The following is a 13,195-nucleotide window of genomic DNA, read 5'->3' on the forward strand; positions in this document are numbered from 1 at the left end:
GCGGTAGTAGGGGGCAAGAGCCACATAAGCTGATGCCTCCTCTGTAGTGCTGACTCCTGTCCCATGCAGAGTGATACAAACTGCATTCCATCCCAGATAGCGGCCTCCAGAGTGGTGCCAGCAGCAAGGAGAAAAAAAAGACATCTTCAGGTCAGTGTGAAGCATTACACTGGGCATAAATACAGCGTTGTGTTGTTTTCTCAACACCTGCTTTAACCCCTTGGACCCAGCAGAAGCATGCAGGTGCAAGCGCTTGCAGAGTGGCCCCATTTACTTGAATGGGCCACAATTGGCAGGCAGGAGCACCCACCAAAAGCAACAGGGGGCTTAATTCCTGCTGCGGCATGTGTACGCCATTGGCTGCTGCCTCAGCAGCTATAGGTGGTAGGTATTGGGGTGGTAAAACAATCAACCACAGGGTTTTTGCTACCCCAAACTTTATGTTTTAACGAGCCCTAAGGGTGTCGCTGCCGAATGCAAATGAGGGCTCATTCACAAGTGCAGCAGGCATCTTTGCTCCTCTGAAAAGCGATCCGAGTGTGTCTGATAGGTGGCGAGGAGGGGATATGTTGCCTCCTCATCGCCTGATTTAAACCCATGATTGCTGTGCAATGCACGTGATTGCGGCACAGTAGTACAGCAATTAGAGTTTTAAATCAGGTGTAATGAGGCAACACTGTGCCCGGCGAGCTTTAACTTCTCCCATGTTGTCCAGCCAGATCTCCACTTCTTTAACCACTTGCCGATGGCTGGCCATCATATGATGTCCTTGGCTTTGTGGTGGTATATCTGAATGATGGGTGCAGCTACTGGCATCATTCAGATATCGGCGGTTTCAGCCGGCGATTTCCTACACCATAAGTATGATCATAGCGGCTGGTCAGCCGCTTGATCGTTCTTACCGGCGGCGAGAGGGGACACCCCCCCCCCCCTTTTGCTGCCCTCTGGTACTTCTACCGACTTACCTCTGCGATCAGTAAGTTGGAGAAATGGATCCGCCGGCCCCAGATGTCCACCATAGAGATTTCTGGCAGACCAGCTGGTCACCGGAGTTTCTATGATCGTCGGAGGCCGGGCGCAATGTTATGACATCACACACGGCCTCTGCATTAAAAAAAAAAAGCAATTATTTCAGGCTTCCCAGCCTAGAGGTGAGATGTGGGGTCTTATTGACGATAACCTGATTTCAAAGTAGCATCAATGTGAACCAGGGCTGAAATCGTGTAAAAATAGAATAAATGATTAAATAAGAGCTTAGAAATAATAATAAAAATAAATATATATAGCTCTACACAAAACCACAGAAACCCTAAGGGAAGATTGTTGCTGGGATGAATGGTCTGGCTACAGGGTCTCTAACAGCTAACAGGTTAGCACTGCGTACTGTAAAACTGACTAAACATTCACAGTCACTCAGCAATACTTCAATATGTTTTCATCCAATGATTGTATCATCTAAAATTATGCAGTGTACAATACGTTATGCTTTCCTAGTGAATAACTTATGTTAACGTTTACAAGGTATGTTTACTTACCACTTAGAATTTGTTGCACAGCTTCATTTCCCATCTGTGCAGCTGTAAATCCTTGCAAAGAGATGATCGATGCATCTGAGCCAAAGCTTAACAGGAGACGACAGGTCTGCAGGTGCCCTGCCAAAGCAGCTCTATGCAATGCTGTCTGCCCAAGCGTATCCAGAGCGTTCATCTGAACAGTAAACACAAGAACACATTATAACAAACGCATAATAAACTCTGTGAAAAATAATGTGCAATCCCAAACTGAAGAACTGGTAATTTGTCACTGACAACTCTAAATAAACAATTTTTTTTTTTTAACATATTTCTAGATCTGCAGCTTAAAAAAAAGATCAGAACTGAAGTAGCTGCAAAATCCTAAATCAAAATGAGAGTTTATGGTAAGATTTCTACAATAAGGCTACTTTCACACTGAGGCGGGGGTGCGTCAGCGCTATTTTTAGCGGCGCTTACCGTCGTTATTGCGGCGCTATACGGTCTCTAGCGGGGCGCTTTTGACCCCCGCTAGCGCCCAGAAAACGGTTGAAACCACCCGCAAAGCGCCGCTGCAGGCTCTTTCAGGGTGCTTTGCAGGCACTATTTTTAGAGCTATAGCACCTGCAAAGTGCTTCAGTGTGACAGGAGCCTTAAAGTGGATGTAAACCGAAAATGTATATTTATTTTTTTGATGTCACAATGTACAGTATAAGATTTCCTATCACCTGTGCCCAGTCTTGCCACAGAGTTAATCCAGCTCTGAGCAATCCTCTTTTATTGTTCAGTGAAATAAAATGGACTTGCAGAGAAAAAACCTTAGTCCGTTCCGCCCCCTTGCTGTGAGTGACAGGTTATTTACAAATCTCATGCACTAGCCTGGAGACAGGCATTATTTTTTTAATTCCCACCACCACTCCTTTTCTGAAGTCATGTGGTTACTTTTCTGGATTTCGACTGGATGTTAGTGATCATAGCAGAATTTAGTGTAAGGAATACATAGGAATATACATTTGGGGGGGTTTAATAGGGTCTTTTGGGGATATGTATTGTGTGTGTATTATGTGTCTCTAGGTTTGTTACTAAAATGGTGTATTCCTGGAACCCCAGATGAAAATCTATCCTATTCCACTGACTTTATATTTAGAATATAGCCCCCATTACCTTCACCTGCTCTGCGCGTCCATGGCGTCCTCTACTCCTAGGAGTCTCAGCATTGGATAGATTGATAGCAGCTTCGGTAGGAGTGGGACTTCCTGTCCCACTTCCTCCTTCCACCCAGGCGACTCCTCCTCTCGCCTTAGGCTGCCCCTCCTTTTAGGCGATCTCCTGGGACAAGTGACAGGTCCCAGGAAATCACCTGTCCATTCATAGAGCGCAGCGCGACTCGCTCATGCACAGTGAGTGCCCGGCCAAGACAGCCGAAAGCTGTCACGGCCGTGTGCTCACATTTTTTATAATCAAACAAGACTTGAACAGTTACCCTGCCGGTAGATTATTCTGTTTGGGCAGGATAAACTTGATTAAAATGGTGACCCTCCTGAAGGCTCTTTATATATTCCAGACTCTCCCGATAAATATACTGGGGGCCTACTTTAAAACTCTCAGGCCATTGTTAAAGAGATTTATGTATCGCTTATAAAATGCTTGTTAGACCCAAGTCAACCGGGGGACTATCTTTACCAGATTTTGAGACATATCATAAGGCAGTTGTCCTGGCGAGAATCGTTGACTAGACACACAGTGCCTCTTTTAAAAACTGGGTACAGCATGAGGAAACTATAAATACTAGGGTTGTCCCGATACCACTTTTTTAGGACTGAATACAAGTACCGATACTTTTTTTTATGTACTCACCGATACCGAATACCGATACTTTTTTTAAATGTGCCCCCAAATGCAGCCATGTCCCCCCACATATGCAGCCATGTCCCCCCCATATGCAACCATGTCCCCCACATATTCCAGCCATGTCCCCCACATATTCCAGCCATATCCCCCACATAATGCAGCCATGTCCCCCACATAATGCAGCCATGTCCCCCACATAATGCAGCCATGTCCCCCACATAATGCAGCCATGTCCCCCACATAATGCAGCCATGTCCCCCACATATTGCAGCCATGTTCCCCACATATTGCAGCCATGTCCCCCACATATTGCAGCCATGTCCCCCACGCTGATTAACGGCGGCGGCTTTGCAGTGACGGGTTTGCGGCGGGGGAGGGGGAACAAGTATTCTATTTCAGTATCGGGGGTATTTGCGGGAGTACAAGTACTCCCGCAAATACTCGGTATCGATCCCGATACCGATACTGGTATCAGTATCGGTACAACCCTAATAAATACCCTTGGGCCAGACCATATGGTTGCCAAGGTAATTCAGAGGCTTGTCGAAGGATGTAGCCTATATTACAGCAGAAACTTTGAGAGTTCGAGATGATCTTTACAAAAACATGAAATGGCAGTATAATAGCCCCTTAAAGCCACTTTCAGGCACAAACTACTTTCAGCCGGAAAAAAAAACCAATGAATTTTTAAAATGGACAACTTCAGAGTGTCTGAGTTTAAAACATGTGTTGAATGGGAATGCCCTCAGTTCACTATTAGAATTAAGGGGCAGGTATGGCCTTTCACCATGGTATGCCTGGAGATTTAGGCAACTCCAGCATTTTGTGGACTCTCTACCGAGACCACTGCATTCAATCCGTGAGCTCAACCCAAAGGAGAGACTCAGACTAGGGGGGAATAGCTAGACATGGTATTGTCAAGAGGAAGATGAGACACCAGCTGATAGTGGCATAGGGCTAACGGGCAGTGCGCGAATGGTCAGTCCGCCCCTGCATAAGACCAATCCAGAGAAATCATTGGAGTGCTGGAGAGAGTGCGGGGGTGAAGGAAAACACGCCCATATTTGGTGGCATTGCCCAATGATCCAGTTTTGCTGGGAGAAAATACAATCAAGACAATTCGTAATTGTGAAATTGGGCAAGAACCCTGGTAATGTTTCATGTTACCAGTGAGTCAAGAAAGAAACATTAAAGTCGATAAGCCAATTTTTGTTGAATGCTGCGAAGGTACTAATCCCGAAATACTGGAAATCAAAGAAAATACCATCTATGATGGAGAGGTTCAGGGAGGTAGATATAACCAGATTTATGGAAGAGCTGATTGATCCATATACAAAATGACGCCTAGTCAAAATTATACGGAACTTGGAGGAGTTGGCTTGAGTTTAAACAGTCTTTGGTTTATATACAGGAGCATCTCAAAAAATTATAATATAATAATATTGAAAAGTTAATTTATTTCAGTAATTCAATTAAAAAGTGAAACTCATATTTTATATAGATGCATTACACGCAGAGTGACAGATCTCAAGCATTTCTTTTTTTTGATTATGGCTTACAGCTAGTGAAAATCCAAAAATCTGTATCTCAGAAAATTACGTTCTTACATTAAACCAAAAAAAAAAAAAAGATTTTTAATACAGAAATTTTGGCTTACTGAAAAGTATGTCCATATCCAGTATAGTATGCACGATAACGGGGCTCCTTTTGCCTGAATTATTGCCTCAATGCTGTGTGGCATGGATGCGATCAGCCTGTGGCACTGTTGAGGCGTTATGGAAGCCCAGGTTGCTTTGATAGCAGCCTTCAGCTTGTCTGCAATAGTGGGTCTGGTGTCTCATCTTCCTCTTGACAAAAGCCCACAGATTCTCTATGGTGCTTAGGTCAGGCAAGTTTGCTGTCCATTCAAGCACAGTGATACCATGACCATTAAAACAGGTATTGGTACTTTTGGCAGTGTGGGCAGGTGTAAAGTACTGCTGGAAAATGAAGACAGCATCTCCATAAAGCTGGTCAGCAGAGGGAAGCATGAAGTGCTCTAGAATTTTCCTGGTAGAGGGCTGTGCTGACTTTGGACCTAAAACAGAGTGGACCAACACCAGAAGATGGCATGCTCCACAAATCCTCACGGATTGTGGAAACTTCACACTGAACCTCATGCAACTTGCAATATGTGTCTCTCTACTCTTTCTACAGACTCTGGGATCTTGATTTCCAAACTAAATGCAAAATGTTCCACAGTCCGTAATGATTTGGGGAGCTCTGTCATCTGCTGGTGTTGGTCCATTGTGTTTTATCAAGTCCAAAATCAGCACAGCCCTAGAAATTGTTGAGCACTTCATGCTTCCCTCTGCTGACCAGCTTTTTGGAGATGCCGATTTCATTTTCCAGCAGGACTTGGCACCTGCCCACACTTCAAAAAATTCCAAAATACCTGGTATAATGGCATCACTGTGCTCTGTGGGGTATTGTCAAGAGGAAGATGAGACACACCAGAACCAACAATGCAGACGAGCTGAAGGCCACCATCAAAGCAACCTGGGCTTCCATACCACTTCAGCAGTTCCACATTCTGATTGCCTCCATGCCACGCTGCATTGATGCAGTAACTCATGTAAAAGAAGCCCCGACCAAGTATTGGTATAGTGCATACTATATCGTACATAGACATCATTTTCATATCGTACATGGACATCATTTTCATTTTTTTTTTGTAAGAATCCTTATGTAAGATTATAATTTTCTGAGATCCTGAATTTTGAGTTTTTCACTAGCTGTAAGCCATATGCATCAAAAAGAAAAGAAAATAAATGCTTGAAATATATCACTCTGTGTGTAACACATCTATATGAAATATTTTTTGAATTGAATTACTGAACAAAAAAAACGTTTTGATGATATTCACATTTTTTGGGATGCACCTGTAAAATATGCAGGCAACAAAAGTACGTCAGATGAGGAGAGGGAGGAAGCAGGGGAGGAATCCCCATAATATGCAAAAAAGATGGTGGATGGGATACAGAACAAGGTCTGTCTAGGCACTCATACACAACCCCTTAAATCACCTTTCTTTTTCTCTCACAAGATACTTGGACACACAGTAATTTGGATAAGTGGCATACTCACTGATATAGAATACCCACAACAGGTTTAAACAAATAAAAGTGAGAGGGGGAGGAACAAATAGGGTAAGGGAGTATGTTAACCAACTATTTTTGGTTTTGCCACAAACATAGGTAGTAAGGGAGGGGAGAGATAAAGGGAATATGGGGCATGGAGAGAAAGGAAGCATTATGAAAGAAGTTGTGAACATCTTCCCCCTAATATCACAATTGGATTGTTTTTGGTATGATTTTTGATTTGTCACAAACACAGGTAGTAAGGGGTCGATAGGAGTGATGCAGGGAGGAGAGGAAAGAAGGTGGGGGGTGAGGATGCAAGAGACAAATCTGGGTAGAGAGGTTGGGTACCCCTTAGACCTATTAGGGAGAAAGATCAACTAGATTATCTGTATTTTGATTTGGGGAGCCTCCGGCTCTCAAGATGTCCCTTACCTAGGATATATGCCTTTTTTATATGTTGGCAATGGTCTGTATGTAATGTGCATATGGGTTTTAAATGTTTTTCTATTTCTGTTTGTATATTTCATGAATGTTGTCCTGGGTATTTATTGTACTGCATTGTTTCTATACATCTTTTTTCTAAAATGAATAAAAACAATTTAAATTAAAAAAAGACAAAACTACTCAAAACGTAAATTTTAAAACCAAAGATTCAAATGAATGCAAACTTGACAAAGAAGGGGAAACAGGTGAATGTGAACTCCACATATCTGAAACACCTGATGGCCAAGTAAATGATATCGCTTTTAATTTGCACATCACAAGCTGCTCAGGGTTTTGCCAGAGCCATTATTTGTGTGATTTTCCGCTATCCTGCAATACTTATCTTGCATCTAAGCCTACTGTGGCTTTGATTGAGGCTGCAGGATATGAAGCCAGATTTCCACCCTGGGGCTATCCATGGGATGTCAGGAAGAGACCTGTACACAAGCGCTGTTGACCTCTAACTCTTGAGGTCAAATCCTCTGGTAAGCAAGTGGAGCGCTGATGTAGTATTGGAGCACTGGGTCTGCATGAATGTGGGAAAATGTAGTTCACTGATTATATTGACTATATTATTAATATTTTATTTATTTACATGATTATTAATGTGGCACTGGGTGTTTAGCAATTTGTCATTCTAAATCTCACTGTATTTGTAATTTTTGGATGATCATAGTTTAAAGGGATTGCACATCTAATTTCTTAACAAGTGTCATAGACCTCTCTACCCACTGCTGTACTCCGTATTAACATCCCCATACAACTTCCACCTAAAAGCAATGCAACCTCTACATCAGGAGTCTCCAAACTTTATAAACAATGAGTCAATTACCCGTCCTTCAGACTTTAGTGGGGCCAGACTGTGGCCAGTGGGATTACAAAAACATGGAAATAAACCATGTCCCACCATTTGTTTTAGTGGGAGCAATAGTGCCCTATTGTTGGCATCAGTGGGAGGAATGGTGCCCCATTGTTAGTATTTAGGAGAGGAAAAGTGTCCCATTGTTGGTGTCTGTGGGAGGAATAGTGCCCCATTATTGGTGTCAGTGGATGGAATAGTGCCTCAAGGGCTGGATAAAGGCAAGCAAAGGGCCACATCTGGTCCACTGGCCACAGTTTGGAGACCACTGCTCTACATCATTGCATCATTAACCCAAGTATCCTTTCCTCCAATAAGCACAACACTCCTTTAAGACTCCCTTGCATCACTCCTTTCTTCATCATTGATGAACCACCACCTCCCTCCTCCGAAATCACCAATCTGAGCCATGATCATCTAAGCATCACTGGCTATTCTCTTCCAGGAATACAAAAAATGCAGCTTTCCCTTCACCTTACAAAATTAGCCTTAGTTCTCTTCTCTAACACCACAACCCAGAGAGCTTCTATTTCTCACCATTACTACCCAAGTCACTGCCCCTTTACATTACTAACAATTTCCTCACTACCTCCCAAACACTAAGTAACCAATTTCCAACATCAATATCTAAAGCCACAATCCACACTGCATTTCTCAGTCTTGTTTTGCTTACCCCACAGATTCACTAAGCTGCAAACTCAGCCTTAAGTAGAGTTATTCTCCACATTCTGCTTTCAAAAGTTTGTTTGCCTAGCTCAAACATGCAGCATGCTACTGCACGGGTTAATGCATGACCTCTGTCTGCAGTCTAAAAACTGATAATTTTCTAGGAAGAAACTACATATCCCACAAGCCCCTGATTTCTCGGTCAAGTGCTTGGGCAGCTGAGAGTTAAAGCGGTTGTATACCCTTTTTTTCACTTTTACCAACAGGTAAGCCTATAAATAAGGCTTACCTGTAGGTAAAAAGAATATCTACTAAACCTTTACAGTTTAGGAGATATTCCAGTTTATGCAAAAGGCATAATGAGCTAGAATGCTGTGCATACTAGCTCATTATGCATTTTTCCTTACAGGTTTAAAAAAAAACCTGCAGGTTTACAACCACTTTAACCAGTAATTGGATCTGACACAAGCACAGACAGGCAGAGCAATTAACAAATCGCCATGCTGTAAGAGATGCGTTTTCATCACATTAGCACGCCATCATTTGTGATGCAACAAAATGTCTCCTTAGTGAATAGGTGCAGGCTAGTTGAATGAATTCATGGACCTAGGATTGGTTATGACACTACACACTGCAGTCACAAGATGTGAGCCCATCATTACAAGGTAAGGGAAACCAAACTAATACCTAGTTAAAGCAATGAAAACATTTGAAAATGTACAATACCTTTAGGTAGAATGTTATGTTCTGGTGCAAAGTGGAAAATAACTAATATCTTTAACCACTTCCCGACCGCCGCATGTATATGTACGTCCACAGAATGGCACGTACAGGCAAATGGGCGTACAGGTACGTCCTTGCCTTCTAGCGGGTGGGGGGTCCGCTACATGTGGTGGTCGGATTCCCGCGGAGAGCGATCCGGGACGACGGCGCGGCTATTCGTTTATAGCCGCTTAGTCGCGATCGCTCCCCGGAGCTGAAGAACGAGGAGAGCCGTATGTAAACACGGCTTCCCCCTGCTTCACTATGGCGCTGCATCGATCGAGTCATCCCTTTTATAGGGAGACTCGATCGATGACGTCAGTCCTACAGCCACACCCCCCTACAGTTGTAAACACACACTAGGTGAACCCTAACTCCTACAGCGCCCCCTGTGGTTAACTCCCAAACTGCAACTGTCATTTTCACAATAAACAATGCAATTTAAATGCATTTTTTGCTGTGAAAATGACAATGGTCCCAAAAATGTGTCACAAGTGTCCGCCATAATGTCGCAGTCACGAAAAAAATCGATGATCGCCGCCAATAGTAGTAAAAAAAAAAAAAAATTAATAAAAATGCAATAAAACTATCCCCTATTTTGTAAATGCTATAAATTTTGCGCAAACCAACCGATAAACGCTTATTGCGATTTTTTTTTTACCAAAAATAGGTAGAAGAATACGTATCGGCCTAAACTGAGGAAATTTTTTTTTTATATATATATGTTTTTGGGGGATATTTATTACAGCAAAAAGTAAAAAATATTGAATTTTTTTAAAAATTGTCGCTCTATTTTTGTTTATAGCGCAAAAAATAAAAAAATAAGGTGATCAAATACCACCAAAAGAAAGCTCTATTTGTGGGGAAAAAAGGACGCCAATTTTGTTTGGGAGCCACGTCGCACGAGCGCGCAATTGTCTGTTAAAGCGACGCAGTGCCAAATTGTAAAAACGCCTTTGGGCATTTAGCAGCATATTGGTCCGGGGCTTAAGTGGTTAAACAAAGTTTTATGCTATTCTTACACAGGGAGACCTTGCTTTAGCCGTAACAAAAGATCAGAGAGAATTGCCTAATTGACACTCACTGAAGTGAAACATTTCAGTCCTTATATGAACCATCCTTTTTTCCAAACTTGTTTTTCCAGCCAAGATCATCTAGGAAATTTCCAGTAGGCTTGCAAATTTCTGCCATGAATGCGTGTTTTGACTCATTTGCTAACTGAAGCACAACTAAATGTACATGGTTATTAAACCCTAATTTTCTTATAAGTAACAGTAAAGTGTACGCAATTCTCAAGCACATTAAAATCTATTTAGCAGTCTTTTTACAGAAGCATCTGTATTTAAGAATCAAAATTGTATGAATAATTACCTCTAACACACCACAAGCATTAAAAAACATCTAAATGACCACATCCTTCTTAGAATTTTTACAGTGGCATTACCACACAGTTCCAACCACTTCGTATCATTGAGCTAAATTTCCCAATCCTCAATTCAATTCAACCCATAATTCAATAAACATAGCAGCCAATTTGTTTTTTCCTTAAAGGGGTTGTAAAGGTTTGTTTTTTATTTTCTAAATAGGTTCCTTTAAGCTGAGGGATTTGTTGGTTCACTTACATTTTCCTTCGACTTCCCTTCTAAATGTTTATTTTCTTTGTCTGAATTTCTCACTTCCTGTTCCTCCTCAGTAAGCTGTTCTGGCTGACTAACCCCCAGTCAGAACAGCTTGGATGGTGGGGGCAAGCTTACTGAGGAGAAACAGGAAGTAATAAATTCAGACAAAGAAAATAAAACATTTAGAAGGGAAATCGAAGGAAAAGGTAAGTGAACCAACAATGCAATAGCTTAAAGGAACCCATTTAGAAAATAAAAAACTAACCTTTACAACCCATTTAAGTGCACTGGAATGACCTTTCTTAGAGTATACAAAACAAAGGCAGGTTAAGGATCTGCATGAACATTTGCCAAAATCTTTTTCTTGTGAAAATAAAGCTTTCACATCTTACAAAATGTGTATGCATAGAAATATGGCACCTGCCACTGAACTGGGACTATCATTGTGATCTGAGCTGAACTACTCAGTAAAATAAGAAGGAGAGAAGCGCTAAGCCAATCCTTCAAACAGCTTAGGAATTATTCAGTATATAGGTAACAAAAACACTAAAAACTTGCGTGTTGGAGCACTTGCAGAGTGCTATAGCGGGTGGGAGCTTCCACGTGCATTGTCACAAGAGGACAGTAGGACCCCCGGAAAGTCTCTATTGAGGGATCCAAGCGCGCAGTGTGTTAGCCGCAGCTGGAGCCTCGGTAAGCCTAGTGGAGACGTTGGCTGTATCTCTCTGGGTGGGAGTGGTCCAGGGCTGTCAAACTGGGGAGCCGCCCCACACTCTGGCCAATCAGAATGCATTTTGAAGGCACGACCCAGCTGCCGCTAACACACGGCGCTCGTGGACTCCTCAATAGAGACTTCCCAGCGGTTCTCCTGTGCTACTAAACATGGAAGCTCCCACCCACTCTAGCACTCTGCAAGTGCTCCAACTTTTTTTTTATAGATATTTTTATTGCAGTTTTACGACATACAGACATAAAACAAAAGGCACAAACAAAAACTACAACACCGATAACAGAATGCTCCTAATCCAGCATATCATGAAAATCCGGGCAGTGTGCAATAATAAACTAGATATTACAACTACCCCTCCGCCATTCTTAAACATGCAGCAGTAGTGAGGTGGTTACCAAAAGAAAAATCTTGTTATGGTGACAGTCACTCACTCAAAGAATAAATAAGCTAAAACTCTTGTACAATAAACTTCACTCTTCTTAATCAAAGTATGATCCAAAGTGAGGAAAAAAAAACTAATTGTTGATTTGCGAGTAAACTTAATTTTTCTTGCACGTTAACTAAATAAAAACTTTGGAGGAGCTTAATAACAAATGTCCAAACTGGAAAGCCGGCAATCAGTATTTACATTTACATTTTAAAAGCAGTATGGAAAAAATGAAAGGAGGGTACGGGGAAGGTTCGTTTACACTTACTGCTCCCCGTTCTTCAGCTCCTGTGACCCGATCACGGGACACCGGCGGTGATCGGGGTCCGTGGTTACGGAGCTTCGGGCCGCGTCGCGAGCGTGCCGCCGACCCTTGTGCCCAGTCGTGCCATTCTGACGACGTATATCGTCGTGTGGCGGCCCTTAAGCGGTTAATTTGTGTGGGCCAACAAGCCAGGCAAGGTGAACCATGGTATACTACAAAAGGTTAAAAGCCAGGGTGGGTGGTTTATCCCTGCCTGATATGAAACTCTATCAAACTGTGTTACATCTTTGGTGTATTGTAGATTGGTGTAACATGACAAAACCAAATTATTAATATCCACTGTTCCACTCTCCATACTTCCTTGATCCGATACGCTGACTCTTAAGCTACTTTAAACGGTTGGGCCAAATTGGTTGATAGCTCAAAACACCAAAAGAATGCAACCCTTCCACATGAAAAAAAAGTTTGAGTGGAGTTACAAGGTATGCTTTTTTTTTGCAAGTAAGAAACACACAGAAATGTTTTAGAGAATATACACACAAATTAGCTTAGTATTACCTTTGCTCCATGCTTATGCAAAACCTCCACGACATCATTGTGTGCTCTTTCAGCAGCTATATGAAGTGGTGTCATAAAACTAAAATAAAAAAAGAAATAGAAAGTCATTTTTGTTTATATATATGTAAATTGCTCATCTTGGGGTACAGTACATAGACTATTGGACACTGGCAAAAACTTTTGCTAGGGAGTACCCATATAACTCTGCCTGTGAGGTTTTAGTTTTTTAGCATGCAATAAAATGTGATGAAGGCACAGAGTAGAGGGAATATCTCTGTCATCTTAATTATACAGTACAATACACAAAAATGGCATTCATAGACTGGGACATACCCAAGCAAC

General features: G+C 42.1%; 1 protein-coding gene across 2 annotated transcripts in view; it reads right to left on the reverse strand.

Annotated features, from left to right (window-relative positions):
- The window catches only part of TNKS (tankyrase), a 239,785-nt gene that overhangs the window by 60,346 nt on the left and 166,244 nt on the right, over positions 1 to 13,195 (reverse strand). For both annotated transcript variants that reach the window (XM_040325353.1, XM_040325352.1), the window contains exons 11-12: positions 12,854 to 12,932; positions 1,536 to 1,707 (exon numbers count right to left, since the gene is read on the reverse strand). In XM_040325353.1, coding sequence (XP_040181287.1) covers positions 1,536 to 1,707; positions 12,854 to 12,932 — 251 coding nt within the window. The remainder of the gene's footprint in view (positions 1 to 1,535; positions 1,708 to 12,853; positions 12,933 to 13,195) is intronic.

Source organism: Rana temporaria, chromosome 1 (genome assembly GCF_905171775.1).
Source record: "Rana temporaria chromosome 1, aRanTem1.1, whole genome shotgun sequence".
NCBI lineage: Eukaryota > Metazoa > Chordata > Amphibia > Anura > Ranidae > Rana > Rana temporaria.